The sequence below is a fragment of the Corythoichthys intestinalis genome, chromosome 3, assembly GCF_030265065.1.
Source record: "Corythoichthys intestinalis isolate RoL2023-P3 chromosome 3, ASM3026506v1, whole genome shotgun sequence".
In the NCBI taxonomy this organism is placed as follows: domain Eukaryota; kingdom Metazoa; phylum Chordata; class Actinopteri; order Syngnathiformes; family Syngnathidae; genus Corythoichthys; species Corythoichthys intestinalis.
This window is the reverse complement of record NC_080397.1, coordinates 34,382,815-34,406,438: the sequence shown is the minus strand read 5'-3', so window position 1 is coordinate 34,406,438 and position 23,624 is coordinate 34,382,815. Positions and strand designations below refer to the sequence as shown.

The 23,624-nt window shown below is 38.2% G+C and overlaps 4 protein-coding genes across 6 annotated transcripts; 2 read left to right on the top strand and 2 right to left on the bottom strand.

Annotated features, from left to right (window-relative positions):
• Positions 1-62: 62 nt before the first annotated feature.
• unc119.1 (unc-119 homolog 1) lies at positions 63-7,943 on the top strand. 2 transcript variants are annotated; one of them, XM_057830780.1, is made up of 5 exons: positions 63-190; positions 5,177-5,290; positions 5,848-5,956; positions 6,057-6,229; positions 6,323-7,943. In XM_057830780.1, the coding sequence occupies exons 1-5, from the start codon at positions 142-144 to the stop codon at positions 6,433-6,435; spliced, it is 558 nt and encodes a 185-aa protein (XP_057686763.1). In that variant the 5' UTR covers positions 63-141; the 3' UTR covers positions 6,436-7,943. The 2 variants fall into 2 exon arrangements, with proteins under 2 accessions (XP_057686763.1, XP_057686762.1); XM_057830779.1 differs by lacking the exon at positions 63-190 and adding an exon at positions 4,034-4,380 and having other exon boundaries at positions 6,323-7,937.
• pop5 (POP5 homolog, ribonuclease P/MRP subunit) lies at positions 952-3,914 on the bottom strand. Of its 2 annotated transcripts, none has more exons than XM_057830782.1 (5): positions 3,653-3,914; positions 3,469-3,572; positions 1,501-1,650; positions 1,341-1,424; positions 952-1,175 (listed from the first exon to the last, which is right to left on the bottom strand). In XM_057830782.1, exons 1-5 carry the CDS (start codon positions 3,670-3,672, stop codon positions 1,069-1,071), a joined length of 465 nt encoding a protein of 154 aa, XP_057686765.1. In that variant the 5' UTR covers positions 3,673-3,914; the 3' UTR covers positions 952-1,068. The 2 variants fall into 2 exon arrangements, with proteins under 2 accessions (XP_057686765.1, XP_057686764.1); XM_057830781.1 differs by having other exon boundaries at positions 3,430-3,572; positions 3,653-3,876.
• A 930-nt stretch (positions 7,944-8,873) lies between the features above and the next one.
• Positions 8,874-11,757, top strand: c3h12orf43 (chromosome 3 C12orf43 homolog). The gene is made up of 6 exons (XM_057831624.1): positions 8,874-9,040; positions 9,254-9,281; positions 9,450-9,548; positions 9,629-9,693; positions 9,818-9,905; positions 10,187-11,757. The coding sequence occupies exons 1-6, from the start codon at positions 8,914-8,916 to the stop codon at positions 10,506-10,508; spliced, it is 729 nt and encodes a 242-aa protein (XP_057687607.1). The 5' UTR covers positions 8,874-8,913; the 3' UTR covers positions 10,509-11,757.
• hnf1a (HNF1 homeobox a) lies at positions 10,594-20,484 on the bottom strand. Its single transcript, XM_057831622.1, has 10 exons — positions 19,935-20,484; positions 18,093-18,292; positions 17,811-17,991; positions 14,733-14,932; positions 14,468-14,610; positions 14,250-14,391; positions 14,005-14,187; positions 13,816-13,931; positions 13,652-13,736; positions 10,594-11,040 (listed from the first exon to the last, which is right to left on the bottom strand). Exons 1-10 carry the CDS (start codon positions 20,222-20,224, stop codon positions 10,910-10,912), a joined length of 1,671 nt encoding a protein of 556 aa, XP_057687605.1. The 5' UTR covers positions 20,225-20,484; the 3' UTR covers positions 10,594-10,909.
• Positions 20,485-23,624: the final 3,140 nt, after the last annotated feature.

Here is a 23,624-nt window from a genome sequence, read left to right as displayed (position 1 = left end):
GTGCAATGGCTCGTCTGACTAGAACTAGTTCGACTCGTTGCTACGCATTAAAGGCAGTTGGTTTACGAACGTTCTCATATTTCGTTGTCATTAATTAAAACATTAAAGACCAAAGTCTTTAATTGCGGTGGTCACCAAATTATGATTTTCACCTATGTAGTGCTGTTTTCAACATTCACTCCGAAGCATTGTAAGTGCAAATTTAACGTTTAAACTGAAATGGAAATCATACTAGTAATTGGTCGATAATGTTTAAAACAGTAAAAATGATTTTAAAAAATGTTTTTACAACATGAAAGACTAATCACAATCTGCAAGAGGTCAGCAGCTGGAAATAAGGGCTCAGAGAATCTTGTAAGGCTGGAGTTTTTGTACACTTCAACTCATCATAATAGTTAAAAATCTTGTATGTCCAAAGTAGGCAGAAGCTGAGTCTTTAAAAAAAAAAAAAAAAAAAAAAAAAAAAAAAAAAGGGGGGGGGGGGGTAACGTTAAGTTGTTTGAAATTCAAAACTGCACTTCTAGTACTGGGGTAAAAATACTCAAAACAATTCACGTATTGTACAGAAAAAAACAGTACTTTTAATAAAAATTTACGACAAGATTCTTAAAGATTAAATGCTAATGCGTTGGTTGTATGTGTATGCATTGTATTGTCACCTCAAAATCAGTGAATACTTTTCCACAAAGAGAACATTGAGAAACACTGAACAATCGTGAAACATATGAGTCTACGTCTTTTCATAAAAACTTAAAAGCACCCAAAAGTTTTTCTAGATGTATGGTTGTCCTAGATTAGACAGAAAAGGGGACTATAGTAGCCGTAAATGAGGAAAAAGTTTATAAACATATACATTATATGTATATATCATGTATGTATGTATATGTTAGTTGTGTTTTAGCCCGATAAACAAAATGTCTAGTAATGTAATCAATTTTAAAAAACAACAAATTCATCGAGTGTGCATTTTATTTATCCAAATACACAAAATTGCATAACACATGTTTTAAACCAAACCCAAAATGACCACAAAGTGAGGATTAAATCACTGTGTGCTGCATTGTGAGATTAGACTTCATCATCATCAGCATCAACAGCATCATCTGGTTCATCTTCAAATCCTTCTTGTACTAAGGAGCAACTTAGAATGGCCTTGCGAATCTGTTGCTTTTCCTCTGCAATTCAGAAAAATATAATGTCAATTTCCTTTGCCAATGTTTAAACTTGGGGAGTGTGTCGGATCACATATCCATGGTTGCCAACCTGTAGGTTTGACATTTTTTTAAATACAAAATTGAAGATGCAAGGAAATATATCCAAGAGTTGATAAATACACTTACCTTCATTTTTACAATTTGGCAGCATACGATGGAGCTGCCGTGTGTTATAGCGTATCAGAAACTTTTGACAAGTTCTCATTGTTCCTTGGGAAATATTAAATTGAGTTAATCTAAAAATGAATTAAAATTTCAATAAAAGTATATTGAAAAAACTCCTTACCTCCTATGTGCAAACAGTTCAGGAAACACGGAATTTTTTGGCGATGGGTTTCAATACTAGTGATAAAAGGCAATGCTGACCACAGTAGTTCGTAGCACATTTTAGGGAAACGCAGGAATACCATTCCTGTGTAGGTATTCAGGTATTTCACTAAAAAGAAAAGAGAAAACAATACTTTTACAGGGGAACTCAATTTGAATTATCCAAATTTTTGATTGGACGCAAATAAATTGTTCCATGTTTGATTACGGTGCACAATTTTCCATTTTCTAACAAGAAGCTGAACAACAAAATTTTTGTTCCATTGTTTCCTCGAATGATAAACCTCATGTGCTCCAGGCTGAACTCACTTAAATGTCCAATATATTAGACTGCGAGAGACAGGTAGCAATCATTTGCTGCCAACGCTCCCAGTCAAAATTGATTGAGAGTTTTGCACCGTCAATTGACAATCAAAGCTGAGCATTCATAGACACTCCTTCCAGTTTAAATGAATTAGATGTCTTGTCATTTTCAATGGCAAGCAATGAGTTGATAAAATTGAACAGATTTTACCAAAGCACATTTGTCTTGGCCTTAACGTACAGCACAACCTGAAAAATTGGAATATCAAGTAAAATTTGTTTTATTTATGCAATTTAACATAAAACATGAAACCAACAAATTTGATCGAGCCATTACACGCAAATTGACATCTCAAACAGTTCCTTGTTGTACCTTTGGCTGATAATGATTTTTCAGCTCCTTAAAACCACAAATCAGACAATTAGAACACTATGAAAAGTATCACATGTGTAATTCAAAACACATGCCAACGGATTCTTTAAGTCAGTCTTAAAGCGGCTCAGAGGAGTTCAGAGGCGTGTACCGGTATGATATTGTGACAGTATGGTAACCTTAAACCAGTATATCAATGTTTCACGGTATTGCAATTACGCTCTAAAATGTGTTACTTTTGTGTTACTTTCAAATATCTGGGTTTAAATTAAAAAAAAAAAAAAAACTTTTACCATTGAACAGGATTTTTTTTTTCAAAACACATAAGCAAATTGGAACATAAGTATAATGTTAAGTTTAAAAAAAAAAAAACTTTTAACATTGAACAGGGTTTTTTGTTCAGTTAAAAAATATATATTCTAGATAAAATTAAAATATATGCAGTACTTTAGGTGAGCCTAAACCCACAGCTCAACATTATTACCATCAGGAAAAAAAAAAAATCCGTAAAAAGCATTTGTGTGTATGACTCGTATCATGTTTACATTATACTCACTCTTTCTCCACACAGACAGTTGTTAGAGAGAAAAAACACCACGTTTTGCCACCGCTAAACACACTAAACACACTTAACTCGTAGCTGGTGGGAAACGTTTGTGACAGTGTTTATTATTATAAACCTTTAATTTTGTATAGATGTGAAATCATATTGGAGGTATTGCCTCCTCGGCAGCTACCCTCCGCAAACATGTTTTACATGTCAGTTGGCCTTCCTCCTCTAAGCCGCGGCTGTCTGTAACTTTTCTGTAGCCGATGTATTTGCATACCGGAGAGTTCGCTTTCTTCGATGGTGGAAAACGTTCAGGAGTTTCACCTCCTCTAACCATTATGTAGCACAGCTGACTCACTGTCACTGAGCAACAACCGGTGGGGGAGAGTTGAGCCTTAAAGCTGCGAGCGAGGGATTTCTCCATGCATTTTTGGGACATAAAAAATAGTTAATACCTTAGGACCGGTATAACGGATTTTTTTGGTGGTTTTGAAACCTTGATGTTTCCATACCACGGTATACCTTGAAACCGGGAACTGGCACATATCTAGTTCAGACATGAGGAAGATTGCTGATCTGACAGGTTATTCTCATTTTCTGAGTAGTACTGTATGGTTACTAAATTCCCGTGATAAAGGCTTTAGTTTAGAAAGTATAGGTACCACAGAATCTCATGGTGCACATCGCCGTTCCATAGTCACCATGTATACGAGCCACTGCATCTTTCACAGCATCTGCGACAACTCTATCATTCAGGAGCAAGAGGCTGTTCCTGTCCAAGACGTTTATCTCACAAAGTAAATACCTGTCAACAAATACACTTTCAGAAACGTATCAATTAAGACAATCCAAGACGTAAAAAACCAAACAGTAATCAGAGTTTACCTCGATTTAAACCTTACCATCCTTGCTAATTTCTTCTTCTAGGAACGTGAACTTCCGTCAACAAAATATCTAATTCATGCATCACGAGTTTCGTTAGCGCCACATGCTGGACATTAATAATACTGATGTAAATACTTTTATTTTACTTGTTGGCGTTTCTTTCTCGTAAAGAATCACTGCCACCAACAATATTGAAATATTAAAAACCATTAAGTGCTAATATTGCATTGAATGTCAAACGTGGGTGTAAATTAACTACTTAAATCAAGTAATTCCGCACCCAGTTAAAATAAAGCGGGAGGGCATGGACAGCAAAACACTCATACCCATTTGGTAACTATGACAACGCAAATCGTCCTCAGCCAACCGCAGTCGTACTTTTCCGTCAGCCATACACGCTTTACGCCATCTTGAAATTACAGCCGCAATTTGCTAGAGCGCTCTCAAAATAAAAAGCGCAAATATTTTTCCCCTTACCGCCAAGGTGCCTAATATGAACGGTTCTCGGAACAAATCGGCACCAACTGTCGGTAAGGGACACACGAACGCAGACACCGGCTCCGAATCGAACCGCAGGGACCGAAAAGCTGTGGGAGGCATGTTCAAGAAGCTGAAGTCGAGGCGCAGTCAAACGGATAAGTGGCCCGTCGTCACGGAGGATGAACTTAGGGCGCTCGGAGGAGATATTTCTCCGGATCATGTGCTTGGACTCCGGGCTGTCACGGAGGGTACGTGAACGGTAGCTTTTGTGGTCCGGATGGATTGTTAGATGTCAAGCAACACTTATTGTTTGTGGTTTAGCGCTAACAGGGAATGAGTGTCTTGAGCAGTTTTTACAGGTGCACAATGGGCATGAAATTAAATTGTTGTTTTGTATTTTGTTTTAAATGGAAAGGAAAACTTTCCTTGCGCTGATGAAAATTTGAGTTTAGTGTCGCGGTGTGAAATTACATCTAAATAAATGCTGTAGTTGGACTAAGATTATATTTCTTTTTGAATCTACAAGTGAATACTATTGTTTTTTTAGTCAGATTTATATTATTATTAGATTTAATAGCTGTTTAAATGCGCCGTAGTAATTATTGCTGGGGTTTGATATGTGCGAGTTAACAAAAACCTTTTAACATTTCAAATTTTTGCCATTGTTGTAACATGAAACTACTTCAATTGATGAACAAACAAAAACTGTATGTCTAAGGGAGTGACCTAATGAGACCACCTGACTCTCACCAACCATGGGGTCTGTTACCGGAGCCTCAGTCAATGTTAAATGCCTCTCATTGTTTTGGCCTTTTCCTGCGCACGACAACAATGGCGTTTCCTCCCTCCTCAATCAGGGTGCTTGGTTAAAGGGCCTCGGAGAATGAAGAAAACAGTTGTGAGTGACAGCATAGGTGAAACTTGAAGCACTTGTTGTGCATCGTGCCCAAATTTAGGGGCAGAACAAATATACATTAGCAAATAAATTGGTTCAATCATCGATATCTTGGTTTGGTTTCACTAATGTCCTGTTTTCTATTGCAGACTATCTTTGCAAACCTGAAGACAATATCTACAACATCGACTTCACGCGTTTCAAGATCAGAGATCTCGAGACTGGCACAGTTTTGTTTGAGATCGCCAAACCTCCCAACAGTGGTAAATGTGTTAATAGGCTTTTTGTAATTAGCCCTGTGGTGTTATATCCGTCGAGGAGATGACACCTTTACGCTGTTGCAGTTTGGCAAACTACGACAGCAGTGTATTTTTAGAATTGAGTTACCAGCTGATGATGAGTCTTTTATAAGTTCATTTTCTAAAAAATGAATCCCTTTCATTCTAAAGCAATACAACAAACTAGTAATCAGAATCATCATATGGAATTTTACAGTGTGCAAAGTGTATCGTGTCTCTGTGAAATAATAACTTGAGGGTGGGGGGGTATATTAAATTACAAGTCAGTCAGACACATGTTTTAAATTTTCTCCTTGATACAGTTTTGGCAAAAAAAATACCTTCAGATAACGAAGTTGGATTGTTTTTCTTGAACCGTTAATAATCTATTTTTCTTTTGAAATATTTGTTTGTACTCAATAGAGTATTCAAATGATCGCATTACTCTGTTAGCACCAATATTTTTTTTTTGTCACAAAGTGACGATCATTCCTGTTTTCATAATTTGATTTCCTAACAGCTAAACTGGTTTTGTCTGTCAGGTCCTGTAGAGGCTGAAGAGGTGAGCGGAGATGTTGACGTCAGTGCTGGGCGCTTTGTGCGATATCAGTTTACACCAGCGTTCTTGAAACTACAGACTGTCGGTGCAACGTAAGTACAAAGATCATAAATATCTGTTTCACACCACAAAGATTAATTGTTGTCTGTACAACCGAAGTGTACAACTCTTTTTCCTGTTTCCAACCGTCAGTGTGGAGTTCACCGTCGGCGACCGTCCCATTAATAACTTTCGTATGATCGAGAGGCATTATTTTCAAGGACACCTTCTCAAGAACTTTGACTTTGACTTCGGCTTTTGCATTCCCAACAGCTGTAACACATGTGAACACATTTACGAGTTTCCGCAACTTCCAGATGACCTTAGTAAGTTTTGTACTTACACGCTGCCTATACAATACATAATGTTGATCAATGTGTCCATATTTCATCTTTCCCACTATTTCTTCCATTTTACAGTTCGCCAAATGGTGGCACACCCTTATGAGACGAGATCAGACAGTTTCTACTTTGTGGACAACAAGCTCATCATGCACAACAAGGCAGACTATGCCTACAATGGTGGTCAGTGAGACCTTTAAGTGGACTGCTGTGGAATATACCCAAGAAGGGATTTTTCTATGATTCCTGTTATTTTTTTTAATTTTTTTTATTTTTTGGGGGGGAGACTGATGAAATCTTCCTTAATCAACAGAATCAACAGAATCAACAGCACAAATCCCTCATCCAAGATTTTTGGCTAATTATTAAGTATCTTACAGGGGTTGGGGACACTGAGGAAAATTCTGTTCAAGTTTGTCAATTGCATGTCATGTCACGGTTTGTGCACTGTTTTCCTTTAGTTTGCATCTCTGCTGCAAAGGGACTATCACAGACCTCTACTGGCACATGTTCAGCTACAACACACTTGGCTTTAGCACAGCAGTTTTCCAATGAAATGACTTAAACTACCTGCTTTCTGAAATGACGATCGCTCCTCTTGAAGAGTGAGCCCTGAGTAGAAGTTGTAATGTATTGATAATGGTGTTTCTTTTTATTTCTCCCTTAATTATTTGTATCATTTTTTGCATTGCTGGTACTATTGTGTGAAATATTTAAGTTACTTGTGCTTGATATAACATGCTTAGTTCATTTATAGCCTTGTTGTATAAACTAACATGGACATCAGTTGTCATGTTCATCCTAGAAAATTTGGACATTTTCATTTTCAAATAGCAGTTCTCATTTTTCCATGCCTAATCCTGGTGCATGCCGAAGAGTGACATATCATTTTGTTAGACTTAATTCTTTATTTCAGGACTTTATTTTTATTTTTTTTAGTCTTCCAGCCACTCAATTACAAATCTGTTAACTTGGAATGCAATACCAAATCCCAAACTGGTATTGTTTGCATTGCTCTAAGTTAACAAGCAGATGACAGTGGGGTCTTATTTTTTTGTATTCATTCAAATAACTTCTTGTGCCTTTCATCCCAATAATCATTGTGAAAAAAAAATGTGAATTGGCATTCTCATGTGAGAGGACTATGAAATGCCGTCTTTCATCTGATCCTATAGGATTTTTTTTTTTTTTTAAATCATGTGAGAATTCTGCAAAATGAATTTTAAAAAATGTAAGATGTGCAGATGGTAAGAAGTGTATAGCTCAGTAACAGAAAATTTGTTGACTTTGAATGCTGTAGTACATATATTTTTTTCCCAACTTTTTTTTTTAAACTTTTGTTTGCTTCATCAAAATAGATGAAATGTTATTTATCACATTTGGTGACTGGTTGACTTACTGGTTAACAACCTCGTAGTGTTGGTGGCAATGATTTGTCAGTTGTGTTGTACATGATCATGTGATTGCATTTTGTATGTTGTATGTCAATAGTCATGTGAAAACAAAATCAGAAAAGTACAAATCTGTTTTTAAAGTTATTGATAATTAAGTGGACTGGCAATTTGCAAGATTCACTTCCTTAAAATGCATTGTAAATAATAAAAAAAAATGAATGCATTTATAATGTTTACTGTCAGGGGTTTTCAACCTTCATAGTATCCACGTTTCCTTACAATACTTGTTGCATTCTGATGTCTGATGATCTTGGCCCATAGTAAAGGAACTTATTTAGGGATAAACAAGATGAGTGGCATAAACCCAGTGCTAAGATTTTTTTTGTCTTTTACCCCTCCCACTAACCAATTTAGAATGTAAACTGCCTACTTCCCCATAGTTAGCTGGGATAGGCTCCAGCACCCCTTGCGAAGATAGGCGGCAAGGAAGACGCCCCCCACAATCCATTGCACTATTTATTTGACTTCATGCTGTTTGTTGCCATTATTTTGGATACAGTAAACACACCAGTCTTTGTCTCCCACCATAGTCCTAGTGAAGCCAAGTGCTACACTCACATGTCATATTTCCTGGTCAAGTGCTGCAGAGACTCCTTTGTCTCATTAACTCGTTGGCTTCCTTTTCATCTATGTTGATTTTTTTTTTTTTTTTAATAATGTTGTTTCTTGGGGATTTTTTTCACTGCACTTTATATTTCTTTTCTGTGTGATGTGCAGTAACACCCTACTTACAACAAGTATAAAGCTAATATTTCATACATTCCCACTGACAGTAAGCACCATTGCCATCTACCGTAGTAGATGTGCAATTACACTTTACAAGTAATGACCAAAATAAGCAAGTTCTCTTGGATTTCTCCCTAGTTTTGAAAGGATTTGCTGTAGTCCAACATTTTTATTAATTGTTTCAAAACTATTAATTATAACAATATTTTTCTTAGAGTCATGTAGCTCAATCTATAACGCAGGAAAAATGTATATTTTTGTATCTTGATTCTTTTAAATCCTAAAAGCAGTTTGAAAGCTAAATACAATTGTATATAGTACATTCGTGAACTCGTTTGGACTCCCAAGTTACACAGATAGATGCTCAAACGTTTGTACACACGTTTGAGAAAAGATGTGAACAGATAGGTTGGGGGAGGGAAAAAAACTACGTTACCCAGAATCCTCATCTGCAAACAGGAAACACTTCAAGGCGGCACGCGTGTTATCATGGCGGGCGGCAATGCAAAGAAGATGGTAGGTGCAGCAAGGGATTCCAGCAGTAGCAGTGACGACGAAGAGGAGCTGAAAAGATGTGAAGAAGCTGTTTGGGATTCACGAAAAAGTGGGACCAGTGGTAATATTTTGTCTATATTTTAAAAGATGTCATTCAGGACTCAATATTGCAGGACAAAAACATGACGGACGAACTAATCTCATGTGGCAAAGTTACTTCAACATCACTGACACGAATATTTTTGTTGGTGGTTTACACTAAATAAGACATTATTTGTGTATCATTGTAATGCATATATCAACGGAGATGTAATTGCAAGCCTGTCTCTTATAGGAAATGGCAATACAAAACAGTCAAAACGGTAAGTAATGAAACCTCCACATGTTGGAGTATTTTGCGCTCCGTCCTAAATAACTCGCCTTTTTTGGCATTCATTCCTCACCTGTAGTTTGACTATACCTCATTTCAAAAATTCTCCCTCGTGTTTATTATAGTGTGTATTTATATTGTAATGTTATGGTCACAACAGTGTTATAGTTGTTGACCATGAACATGATGGCAACGAGCTGCAGGTCACTCAGGGGTTTCAAACTCATGTTGCCAAAAAGCTGGGACAACTTCTTGACAGGTAATAAAATCTTGTTTTTTCCAACATGTTTTTTATCAGCACAATATATTAAAGATTTAATCCACATATATCTGATTTAGTCGCTTTACAGAAATTGAAACTGACATCTCAAACTGTAAAACACCAGCACAGTGTGAAGATGAAGGTAAAACTTCTTTCCCGCTTAACAATCTTGCATGTTTGCTGTTAACTATCTTACAGTCTTGCATTTTTTTATATTAACTAAATTTTGTTTTTAATCTGTTTAACTCTTAACATTTTTCTCTTAGGATTTCTTTTGTTCTCTACATCTGTGCCAGGACAGGCAGCAGATGATCCCCCTCCTGCTGTACGACGACGGCCTATACCTAGCTCAAGGTGTGTAATGCTACATTGTCATTGAGAGGGCAGAGTAGCTTAGCAAGAATATAATGGGGGGGGGGAAAATCTAATAATCACTCAGAATAGTAGAGAGTCCGTGATGAAGGACATGATGCCAAGGGAATTATATTATGAGGATATTTGCTGGCATAGTAAATGTAAAAATAACCTTGAGGAAAATTTAAATTTAAAGAATAGTGTTGGCGCAGCATGATGACAAAAAGGAACCCCTGAATGAAGTGAATTTTTTGCAACATTTTACGCTCTCTTTGGTCCAGCGACAGCGACAGCGAGATGGACACAAGGCTGAAGGAAGCAGCTGTTTCGTTGAAAGATCTTTTACCCTCATCGTCACTCGTTGCCTTACCAACACCAAAAGCAATTCCCCATTCAGAAAAGAAAGAATCATCTGAGACAGAAGTGGCCAATGTTGCTAAGAAGAAGAAAAAGAAAAAGAGGAAGCAGGCAGAAGATACAGAGAGCAAGCATGTGGACTGTGAAGAATCGCCTTGCGCTAAAAACAATGGTGACCATGCAGCTTTAAAGCAGGAACATCACAAAGTCAAACGGAAAAAGAAAATGTCGAAGTGTGATGAATGAGAATGGAATGTAAAGCCCAGTGACTGGATAAAAACACATTGAAGAAACTGCTCCTATGTTTACAATCATATACAACGTACACATGTAAATTCACGCTCTTTAATACTATTGTTCTTGATATGTCACAAAAGATGTACAAAGTATGTACACATTTGAAATGAACATACAATTTCCCCAGATTATAAAAAAGTAAATAAAATACTTTATAATTTGGTGATTTTCTGTGTGAAAAGCTAATATTTTCCATCACGAATACCTGTTCATATTCTACTGTTTAAAACCCTCAAACCTTTTGTTGTCCTTTCATCAGAACTTGTTAAATTTGATTCAGAGGCAACATTCCTTTCCAAAAAAGCTTCTTGGTCACATTGGTGTTGCAGAGGCATTGCTGGGTCGCAGCACTACTGTGCTGTAGAGACCATTTGTGCAGGAATGTAAGAGCTAATGTCTGTCGGTGAAGTTGACAAGAGATGAGACGGGTGGTTGTCTGTTGTCTGGGAGGCAGGATAGAGCTCTGGGCTCTGGCTTGATGCTGTTGACAAACCATTACATTTATCTGGGATGCAGTTCTATACAGCAAAGAATCACAATAATAATGGCAGAAAGACTACACACAATGATTTATGTGATTTTAGACAGGCCTGTACAAGCCCAAGATAACTTTTACTAAAACCAATAAGAGCGAGCTGTAACATGAATGGACACTGTAGAGCTGATTAACATTGGAAAAAACAGACATTGCGACTTTTGGGGTGGGGTTGCGATATACTGTGATACAACACCTAGAAGACTTCACAAGATGACTTGAATAGCTCTGTTTGGGAAGGCTTTGGTTGACTCACTCCGACCACATTGTATTCATTAGAGATGACCTGATCCCATCACGTGATCGTAAATAGGGCTGATCGCTCCATTTTTCAGAGGATTGGAATCAGGAGAAAAGGATTGGGTTTTTAATTTTAAAATATATTTGTTTTTTGCTTCATGCTCGTACAGCCTCTCACCCTCCCTCCTGCTAAGCAGAGCCACCAAACAGTTTTTCTTGGTCATCAGCGCAGCTGGTGTTTGGTACTTAAAGTTAACGATGATTGACAGGTTTATAGCTTTGATTGGGCCAGTTCGGTAGTGTTAGGTTTTGTATTTGTTTTCTCCTAGTGTAACTTGTCCCTGTGATTGCCCATTGATTTCACCTGATGTGCCTTCTCCTAGCCCAGTACTTCTCAAATGGTGGGGCGCGCCCCCCCAGGGGGGCGCACAGCGATGCCAGGGGTGGCGCGAGTGACCTCGGGGAACACGCTTTTTTTTGTTTGTTTGTTTGTTTTTCCGTACTACAATAAAGTGTACTTGCACATCCACTCCGTGGGTGACAGTGGCGCTCTCATTTTCAAAGTGCGTGCAGTATTTTTGAATAAGCAAGAGCACACGGAAGAGACTCATGCAGAGCTGGACTCTCGCAGCGACCCACTGTCTTTTCTCGTCTTCTCCGGTTCTCACGTGTCCGGCCGAGAAGTGTCGTTTTCGGCTTGGGATCGTCACGACCACCGCCCTCACCTACGGTTCTCCCTCGGCCGCTGAGAATGTGCTTTTTTCGGGCCGTTTGCCTTTTGGCTTTGAGTTTTAATATAGTGGGAAATGAGGAAAGACCACTGTTTACTGAGCCACTTAAAGACATTAGACCTCAATCTCATTGATAAGCCGCTTGATTGTTTTTCAGCGAAAACGTGCCGAATATTGCCAATTGTCACAATCGTCCCGCTTTGTCAGTGTTCTATCAGTAAACCAGTGAGCACTGTGGTGAATCAGCGAAAATGAAAAACTTTCCTTCTGTCCAAAGACACTCCCCCCCTTGTATTCAGTTTTGTTTTTTTCGGTCAAATTTTTTGGCATGTTTTCCTGAAAAGTAAATGTTTCTAATCATTTTGAATTTGTTGTTTTGATTTTATTACATTTTATTTTTCAGTATCAAATGGTCAAAAATGTACCTTGAGTTATTTTTACAGTTTGGATGTGACTTGTTTTTTTGTTTGTTTGTTTTTTTAACTTCAGGCAAATTGATGCGCGTTGTCTTTTTTCTGTTACAAGCAAAACAATGTTAATAAAGTTATACTTTATTATAAGTTGATCTATGTTACTTTTTTTCTTTAATAGAAAAAAAGGACACAATGTTAGCCTGAGGCGTACTTATAATAGTAATATTACAGACAAATGATACTATTTACAGTGGCGGCAGAGAGTTGGGGGGGGGGGCGCGAAACATTTACGTCTTCCTTGGGGGGGCGTAACAGAAAATAATTGAGAAGCACTGTCCTAGCCTATCCTCCTGTGCTCACCTGTTCCTTGTTGTCTCGTTAACCCTTGTTTGCGTGTGTGTATATAAGCTCCCATTTTCTGTTCACTCCTTGTTGCGTCATTGTCTATGTCTATGTCCGTCTTCACCAAACTCAAGTCAGTTCCACGCCCTCGTGTACCAGTCCCTCTGCTTAAGTAAGTTTTGTTTGAACATTGCCTTTTGAGCCATAGCCCTTTTGTTTGTACTTTGTGATTTTGTTAGTTATCATTAAAAGGTTTTTTTTGAGTTCTCCTCCACCTGCCTTGCTGCTTTTTGTTTCCCTGCAATTGGGTCCACACCACCTGCCTTCCCGCGGTTCCCTGACAGGTAGTGCTACGATCAAAGCTCAAATGTGTTAATTATTGTTAAGCTTGGTACACAGTCTGAAGTCTGATGTGGCAACTTATTCATTGTGTAAGTGAGATGCTGTTCTCGGCAGGGTGTGAGCATCAAAGCAAAAAAAAAAAAAAAAATCGGTATCGGATCGGGATACATCCTGAATATTCATACAATACCGTTTAATCCCGGCTAAGGGGGTTTATCTGTGAATGATGAAGATTGGTGTGTATATAAAAGGGATTCAGGAAGCCATGTCTCTACACAATTGCTGCTTTTATGAAGAAGTACACAGGCTTACATTTTAACAACAACAAAATCGCACATCATGTGATGGGACTATTGCACATGTGTACATGGCCATGTTCAAAAAATATATTGTAGATATAACTGTATAACTGTTCTCAAGTTAGTGCTACTGTCGTGGTTAGAGAGGTTTCCTATTACCACCATGTAACCTGCACTCGCTGCTGCCTACCTGGTACAGGTGTGTGAGACTGCAGGTGCAGAGAATTTTCCTGCAATGAAGGATCTGTCTGCTCCTCTGGATCTGTTGTTAGAATCTATTCAAAAAGATAATGATGGTATTTGAGGTATTCCTGTACACAAGGATCATTTATATAGTAGCTATGTGTGCTCTACCTGTCTGACAGAAGTGAGGCTGGTTAATGTCCCCAGACTACTGCTATCAGTGATTACCATGGCTTGCGATAGCAGACTGGACCCAGCATACTGAGACGAATCAGTCTTGTTATACACTAAAATTAACAGAAGAATGAAGTGACACTCTCCATAAATTATGTTGAATTGTGCTTATTGCTGCATCCTTACTGTGACTTGGCAGTTGTGCCATGGTAGCCATAAATGGACTGGCACCCATATGACTCTGGAGCTGTTGTGGCATTGGTTGTTGGGTGTGAATCTGCTGCTGGAATGAGATTGGCTGCAGAGTTGTAAAGCCACCTCCCATGTTGTTTATGACTGGTACCGTTTGAGGTTGTGTTGAAGCTAGGCCTGAGAATGAACAAATGAAGGTAAAAAACCAAGTCATTTAAAACTTGGAATGTTGACATTACCAATGAGAAGTGAAGACTCTCCAAGGCTCATGACACTAGGCAGGGAAGCCATGATTAGGCCTTGCGAAGATGCAGGCGATGAGGACAAACTGTGAAGTGAGGTCAGAGTGCTTACAGGGGGAAGTGGGCCTCCACTGGAAACCTAAGACAGATGGCAATATGATCATTACAGCTCTGAATTCGTCAGCATTATGGAGGTGCATCCAACACTTGCTCACCAGTTTGGGATGGTGGCTCTCAAGGAGTGTGTGGCTTGGCTCCAGCTGGACAGGACTTGCCACAAGACGTCCCACATTTTCCCCTCCACTAGCTCTGGCTGAGTTCAGGGTCTCACATTGGATTTGATGACTGTATTTGGCACCTACGGTAAAACATAAAGTCACTGACCACGCAACTTTTGTCAATTTGCCAAATGCGCGAATAGTAATGGGCTAATAACTTTTTTGCTAATCATAAAAAAGTGTATTTGAATTTTTTTTTTACTGAGTTCTGGACTAGAAGAAAGGTGGTTTGAAGAAGAACCCGAATGGCTGGTAAATGGCCCATCAAGAGCCAGTTTGTGCCGGAAAGCCTCTTCTTTTCGGCGGTTTGCAAACCAGTTGTACACCCTGACTTCTGTGACCAGGTTTGACCCCAGACCAGCAAGCTGTGAAGGGGATACTCCTCTTTGGAGACACTCTGCCCTGAAGAAGGAAAACCACATGGCTAATAAATAAATACACTGATTTAAAATGTGATGTCACTTGAGTTCAAATGCAATTAGAAGTAGGAGACTGAATATTTTTGGCAGCACAGTGTATGTCATAGAGTCATCAGGTATAGCTATACAAATTTGTTTTTGTTAATGTGAATAATAATAATATATATTAAAAAAAAAAAAAAACGAAATAATTCGGGAATTTTCACTTTAGCACTATACCATACCAATACACTTGACAATCATGGCTCAACTGTCAAGACTTGGGGTTTGTAAACACAGGGTGGTTATGGGTCCCCTTCCGGACATATGCAAAATGGCAACTAGTTGATGGAGAGATGCGAGTCTGCTTACTGACTGCTTCCTTGTGCCTTTGCCCCACATCCCTAATTCAAGAGGTGCAGCACTGTTTGTTTGCCCTTTCTACTCTAAATCTCTGCTTGCAAGCCTGTTTAATCGGGTGCTCTTCGTGGTGTACAGAACAAACATTTAGAAAAGTGTAAGCTCCCCTTCATTGACATTATGTGCATGATAAACACACATTGTTAAATTGATATTGTAAAAACAAATTGTATAGCAGTGGTGTCAAACTGATCCCACAAAGGGCTGCAGTGGGTCCTGGTCTTTGTTTCAACAGATCCAGCAAAGACAGTTCAACTAATGAGGTTTGTGCTAATACAAGCAGCTTCTGACTGCAATCAACCGATTACACTTGTAAGACACCAGATTGGTGAACGGCTGTCGTCACGAGGGTTTGAACAAAAACCCACACCCACTGCGGCCTTTTGAGGACCGGTTTGACACCCCTGTTGTACAGTGTATACAATCTTAGCATTGTATTGCTTTAAATACAGTTGTGTGTGATATATCTTTTATTGATTGAGCGTCTGTAACATTTGATTGAACACTGATTCTAGATGAATTCCCCTAAATTTTTCAGCATTTTTTTTTAAACCTAGTGGTTCTTTCACCACAGTTGAAGATCATGTGGAAAGACAGTTGTGTGACTCCCACTCGAATGTGATGAAAATATACTTTTGGGTAAAGATGCACGATAATATCGGTTACCGATAATTATCATTGTGACATCACACAGATAATCCAGATAAAAATTTTTTTTAAAAATCAACCGATAATGCAATCCGATAATTATATACTTGATTTAGCCTCCAAATGTGCGCAACCGAAGCAGTTTTGTCCAATTCTGCACCGCCGCCTCCTCAACCCTCCTCCCTCTGAAGCCCCTGCCGCATGAGTGACACGTTACCAAGGCAGTTGGATATCATGGCGGCTCTGTCACCTGCGTGGGTTGATTTTTTCCCAGTGTGAAACAAAGGACGCTCTCGCCATCTACAAAACATGCACTGCAGAAGTTCCACGAGGCAGAAATAAACCTTCCTCATTCAATATCACTAAACTGATCAGCCATTTAAAGCTGCATCACAAAGATTTTTGGAAAGAATACAAGGCTGGTGCATGCGCGTAGGCTGAAGCTAATGTAAACAAACATAAACTAAGCTAAGTTACAAGGCTTGTGACAATCGGAGACGCTTTTGAGTGCAGCGCCGCCACCAATCTGATTCAAAACAATAAGCACCACAGCCAGACTGAGGCCTAGCACGGGTGCTCACTTTGTGGCCGGACGGACTGAAGAGCACAGGCAGGAGGAGATGCCAGGCTCGGTCGGACGAAAGACATTTTTTACCGAAGTGACCCGAGCGCCAAAAACCCGGATGAAAAAATAATGCAGTTTATACGACCACCATTCTTCGTGAAGCACATGCCGATCACATCAGTTTCACCACGGACATTTGGACAAGTAATGTCAAGTAAGCTTGCTTATCATGATGGCACAGTTGTTAGATGATAATTTCAACATGCACCAAACTACACTCACAAGAAGTAAGTCGGTCAGTAATGCATGCAGTACGCTTTAAATTTATAACGTCGTAATCAGATAATTTTTCTTAAATCTAATCAAATGATTTTCTCCATCTTGTTTTGAGTGTTAAAGATTAGTTAATAGATGAATGCGCCAGATTATTCCACTTACTTGAAGTGAATATTACCATTTGTTCTTATTAAATCCATACATCTAAAAATTGGTCATTTTTCACCTAAATCAAGAAAAAATGCTTTCAAATAATGTTTTGAACCATAACTATTCTTGATTAAAGAACATTTCTGACAAAAAAGGTTTTTTTTTTTTTAGGATTAAATATAATTTATTGCTTAAAGTAAGGCTGTTAAGCTTATTTTCAGCTAGCTATTTTTCTTATTTCCAGAAATCTGAGGGAAATATACTTGAAGCGCTGGCAGATAATTTCACTTATTTCCAATAGATTAAAATTCAATAAAGTTTTAAGGAGGTGTGTTTTTGCAGTGTAGCAATGTTATGTATGTTAGGAATGGCTTACTTTTAAAGGCATTTTTGTGCAACTAGGTATTTACTCTGTAAGTAATTGTTGCCAAAAGTTTACCATTACACAATGTTGGGCAAGCTGTCATTATTTCGATGTTGGAATTACTACTTGTTTGAAGTTGAACAAAGAGCAATAAGTTCTATTTATTATTATTTATATTTGCTCTTGTGTATACTTTAAATTTTTACATATATCTTTTATTAAAATTATCGGCTTGACATTATCAGTTATCGGCTGGATCGAGGGGGAACTTATCGGTATCGGTTGAAAAATGTATTATCGTGCATCACTACTTTTGAGTTGACATAGCAAAATAATGAAAGAAATATTTTTAATTTTATTTAATTATTTTTAATTCAAAAGTATGATCCTATTTAAAGATGAATTTACATCAAGTAAATCTGGCATGCATAGAAACACTTCAAAAGTTTTGCGTCCCACCTGTTACACTCCTCCACTAAACCTTCTCTCTCCTCTTTGCTAGGGTTTTTTTGCCGTTCGTAAGCATGGAAAAGGATTTGCAGGGAAGCTGGGCCCCATTTGAATCTGTTCCTCCGACCCCTCCTGGAGTCATCACCTGGCTCCTCCAATGATGTGAGGCCATGTTTGGCATTGGTGAATTCTAGCAGGTAATGGCCACATGCTTTTATATTTGCACTCTTGAGAGATTTTGAAATCAGACATTTATGGCTGATACAGCACTCCAGCTGCTTGTGTACTCACGCTGGCTGATTTCGCACTGCTTCTTGACGTACCAGCTGTACAGTGCGGCTCTCTTCTGGTTCTTCATAGGTGTGCCTTTGTTGAGATGCTGGGAGAGGTGCGATTGATTAAGTCCTGTGGACTCTACCACTTCTCTTTGGGGGAGATTGTGTTGTTGCATGTAGCTTTTCACCATTTTTGCAACATGCCATGGGTCCTCTCTGTTGAAATCAGACATAGAAAAAAAGAGACTGAGGTTCAGTTTCACAATAAGTGTGAGCTGACTTTGATTAAAGTCAGTGGACTGGTCGCAAGGCAGTTAAAAGTTGCATATTCACACTCAGAATCATACTAATGGAAAACTTGTGAACAGTACACTCGGAAGTTCAAGATTCAGATCTAGAAAAGTCACAGTTATAAAATATAATGGGATAATAATCTTTTTTTTTTTTTTTTTTTTTTACTCTCCATTACATTGGTTGTTTTAACAATACATGTTTGACTATAGAAAACTAAAAATTCGCTCAAAATGTAATGGGTATATCATCCTGCCCGTGTTACTGCTATGAAAAAGCTCAACTGAAATAGCAATGTCAGTTTGAACTGTACTTTGTATTCACCAATAAATTAAAAAAAAAAAAAAAAAAAAAAAAAAAGTACGTTGAAGTAGGGGAAGTTAAAAATTTTGGTCAAATTTTAAATCAGATGTCAATTTGAATTCCAGTAATTCAAAAAACACATTGAAGCATTTCATTTTGGATTTAATCCCGACCTGAAGATTTAAATCGAATCATGAGCGTCTTAACAATACCCATCTTTTTGTTGTATAATCTTTTCACTAATTTATACAACCAAAATACATGCGTTAATTGTAAATGCATATATTTCTGACTGACATTTAATTTTTAAAATCTGTTTTACTGTCTTGTAAACAGCAATATTTGTTACAGCAAATATTTTTGTGACTCTTTCTTGTTACTCTTTTAATATATATATATATATATATATATATTTTTTTTTTTTTTAGCGTTCCCTTCATTCTGTCATGCATAATTTTGTTGAAGGTTGTTTTATTTTACCAGAACACTCTGGGTCTATTTTATAACAGATGTCTTTGACGTGATCACTTGGAAAGAAGTGTCCAGGCGCAGTATTGACAAAGAGATAAGCAAAAGCACACAGGAGCAAAGTCCAACTGTATCAGATCAGTGACAAAATCCCCTAAAACTATACTCAGCATGGAAGGCCTTCCATTAAAGTTTTATTTGTTTGTTTGTTTTTAAATGTTAGTCAGTTATAGATGGACACTTATAAAAGTAACAACAACAAAAAGTAATCATTCTATGATGGCATATGGCCCAAAGATGAATATTGATGGAAAATTTGTGTTTACAAGAATTCGTATTTTAATGATTAGGAAATGCAGTACTTCGAGTATATGCCACATTAGAATTTCAGTTATTCAGATCTAGAGATACTTCATGTGTGACTATGTAAACATTGACTTAGGACCAGCCCTTTTTCATTAATCTTCACCTACATATGCATGTAGTTTATTTATTAAGAATTGGCCACAGAATAATGATGGGGTGGGTAATTAGTAACTAGCAAAGGAGGAACCCTCTTTAAATTGGCTTCAGACGGCAGAGTGAGACAGACAAGCAGGAGAAGGAGGGAGCATTTGAGAAGAGAGGGGAACCAAGCTTGGGAGGTGTCCCAAAATTACCGTTTTGAGGTCATTTTACCAGCTAAAACCAAAGGGGAGGATATTTTCCATCAACAAATTTTCAAGATATTTTTCTACTCAACTCATTTCGAGGAGGAAACAACTCTATGCAGGCTTCAGTTCTGGAATCTACTTACTGCAGGAGCCGTTCGACTTCAGCCCTCAGTTTGGCTGCCTCTTCTGGGGCAAGCTTCTCCAAATCTCGGAATATCGGTGGTGGGTAATCCATCTCTCCTTCCTCGGAGCTTTCCCCGTCCCCCCGCTCTCCTTTGTCTGTTCCATTCGCCCTGTCTCGCTCTAGTTCCCCCATTGCATGGATCAAGACTTCCCGAGACAGGCCCGATTCTAGCAGGGCCCAGATGAGCTGCTCCTGAAGGGCCGTCAGACGGCTCGACCTCGCCATGGCAGGCCTTTCCTCACCCTCCATTGCTCTAATGCCTTACCTGCTCACGCTTTGCAAACAAACTCTCAGCTCTCATATGTGCCGGTTACACACTCAAGAGCTTGGCCAGATGGGTAAAGCCACGTGCTGTCATATTTGTAATCCCTCTTCAGTTGAGAAAAAAATACTTTTTTCTTTACATTTATTTTCTCCTCGATGAATCCAGAGCTGTGCCTGGTTTTTCCTCTCCACCTGCTGTTTAGCTTTCAAAGGTCAATTTTCTTTTTTTGAACCTTCTTCCTCTTCACCGCCTTCCCCCTGCCTTGAACTTTGTCCCTTCTCCCTCATTCCCAAACAGTGAACAAAGTGCACTTTAACAAACAATTAGTTCAATGGAAAAAAGCGCAACAACAATGCAATTCCTGGCAAAATTTCAGAGGCAATTTGGATCCCCTACCCATGTAACAAAGTGATAGCAATTACAACAACCCATTTCTGTATCATAACAAATACAGTCAAAATTGTGTACAACACAAGGGGCAATATTTACCCTGCGTTGTGAATTTACAATCTTCATTACCATGCTGGTAGTTGAAAGTTATATGATGCAGTGTAAAACTAAAATTTGAGACAGCAGATTTGGCTCGTGCTGGTCACTAGAGGGCCCTATTGAACAAGCCATGCATCAAATATTTAATGTCCACCTGTACCAAATCTGCTGCTGGCATGTTTGAGGAATAACAAATGACAAATAACGAGATTATTTCATCTAATTACAATAGGTATGTAATTCATCCTTATTGTATGTAAATGTGTAATTAAATTAGAATTTTGATGGATATAAAATTTGATACATTTGAAAAATTGCTACAAAAATTCACCAATAATTTTTTCGTTGCCTTCGCCCATTTCAGGCGAGATAATCAACATTTCCTGCATTTGTCATTACTGTACATAAATGTGGTGTCTTGGTATCTGCCTACTGTGGACATATAATGCAATAACCAGTTTGAAAAAAAATATTTGTGAACATTACATAGGAAAGATAAAGGAAACCTGACCTTGGATAAAACGGGAGACGATAGGATGGAGATCAATAAAAATATTAAGATGGTCCCACCTTAGAAAAAGAAAGCAACGAAATATAATGCCAATTCTGCCAGGGTATAAACAGTACATTTGAGAGCAAAATTTTAGCTTCTGAAACAACCCTACTGCTTTTGTCAACATTTTTCTCTATTTAAAAGTTCTCATGTTTTTGGCAATATAATATCTGTGCGCATCCTGTTATTGCTGTGCTTTAACTTTCACCTATTCGCTTATTTTGACTGTATAACAAACATCATTTTAGTGCTGCAATGATTAATCGATTAACTTGAGTATTCGATTAGAAAAAAATATTCGAATTAAATTGTGTTGCTTCGAGTATTCGTTTAATTAAATTGGCATTGTAATGGTTTATTTTGAAAGTGTTTGCATTTTGTTTTATTGATTAGGGTGGATACACTGCCCTCTGGTCTGCCTCATTTCACATGGCTGAATCCAGCTGCTCCCTGTTAAGACCAACATCAGCCAAGTTTTTATTTGAACTAATGTTTTTTAATGCATTTGTAATTTAGTTTATAGGTATATTGCCTGAACCATTTGTTAAGAGCATTGTTTAAAAAAAAAAAAAAAAAAAAAAAAAAGTGTATTTTATAGCGTTTAAGCTAGCGGACTTTTGCTCTGTAATTTAGCCAATTGTTCTTTTGTTGTACTTAGATCCTTATTCATTTTTTTATGCTGTTTGCTCAGCTCAGTTATTTTACTTTTTTATGTTCCTTATCCGATAACTCGATTATTGGAACTAATTCATCGATTAATCGACGACTAAAATAATCGATAGCTGCAGCCCTACATCATTTCACTCAACAGAGAATTATTACCCCCAGCCCTCAACATTAACGCCACTGATACCCCAAATTGTCATGTTTATTTGCCGACACTCTCTCGAAATAAACATAATAAGCACAGTCACACCTCAAACTCGTGTTTGTGTTTTGTTTGGCAACGACGTTCCTCCTTAGCTGTACACTTTTCTCGCCAAATCTCTTGATGCTCGTCAGTCTGCCCAAGAAAGTGTAAAGTCAGAAGCACTGTGGAATAAAAAGAAGGCAAATGAGAGAATGCCTGTGAGAATTAACCAATCTTTGTTGTTTTTTCTGTGTGAAACACTCACTTTCTCTACCTCAATCACCTTATACCATTCTCAGGTTCAGGGTATCAGCACCTTTTTGTGTGGAGCTCTTGTTACACCACCCCACCCTTGGGAAGATGGTATTATACTGTATTTGGACGTGTAACAGAGCTCTCTGTATCTCTCTGAGACATGCCACTGACCTGTAATTAAGTCGTTGCTTTGCAGAGGAAAACCCTCATCAAAGTGGACAGAGGGTAGTGTGTTTGGATTCCTGACAGTTCAGCCACTGCTGTGACGAATTCTCCACCGCACAAACTGGGTTTATCAAGATAGGCCGCATGCAGCTTAAATGTATGAACTCGCATTTTCCACAGAAAGCCGCAACCAGTACAGATTTGTAATGAGATACAATCCACACTGTCCATTTCTCATTAATGAGACTTTACAGGCTGCTTTTGTATACCCACTGCTAGCTCTCTGTCTCCACATCCTCCTAGTCACCCCCAACCACCACCACTATTCAACCCCATTGATCATGCATGCAGAAATTTAACCACCCCTTCATTCATGTCCAAATAGCCCTTGTCCCACTTCCAGAGCTTCATCTGCTGTGAAGGGCGGGCAAGTTAGAAGAGTGGACACTGCACTATAGCAAGACCATAAAACAAATTCTCTGCTTACACATCTTTAACTATAAACTTTATGACTGCAAAAGAATACATATAGTCCATCGACATATACTGTACACTTTAGTGTGTGCCAATACAATAGGCTGCTCCTAAGACTGGTGAAATAAAACTCTATGCACCTTACTCCCTACACAAGTCAAAGCTGCCATTGTCTTTGTGTGAATTACAATTGATTGGTCTTAACGCTGGTTACCAGGTCACATGTTGAAGCAGTGTTGAGAAGATTAGCTGGAGCTGGCTTTGGCACTAATTAAATACTTAAAGTCCAGCAGTGAATGAGCACAGCACACAAGCCTCCTGTTAGAGAACACTGCATCAGCTAGTTGGCAGTATTTGGGGAGAATTACAAAACTTAAAACATGAGGCTGACTAAAACTTTTAAATGCTCTTTTGAAGGAATCTTAAAAGCAGTCTTTTGATGCACTCACACTGAATTACCATGGGCTTCTTAAAAATATGTGAAAAGTGAGTCTGAACTGTCAACCTTCCAAAGAAATTGCTCGAAAACACTTAGGATTTTTTTTTTTTTTTTTTAAACAGCTACAAAAGAGCTCAATGTTTACTTTGTTTTTCATGA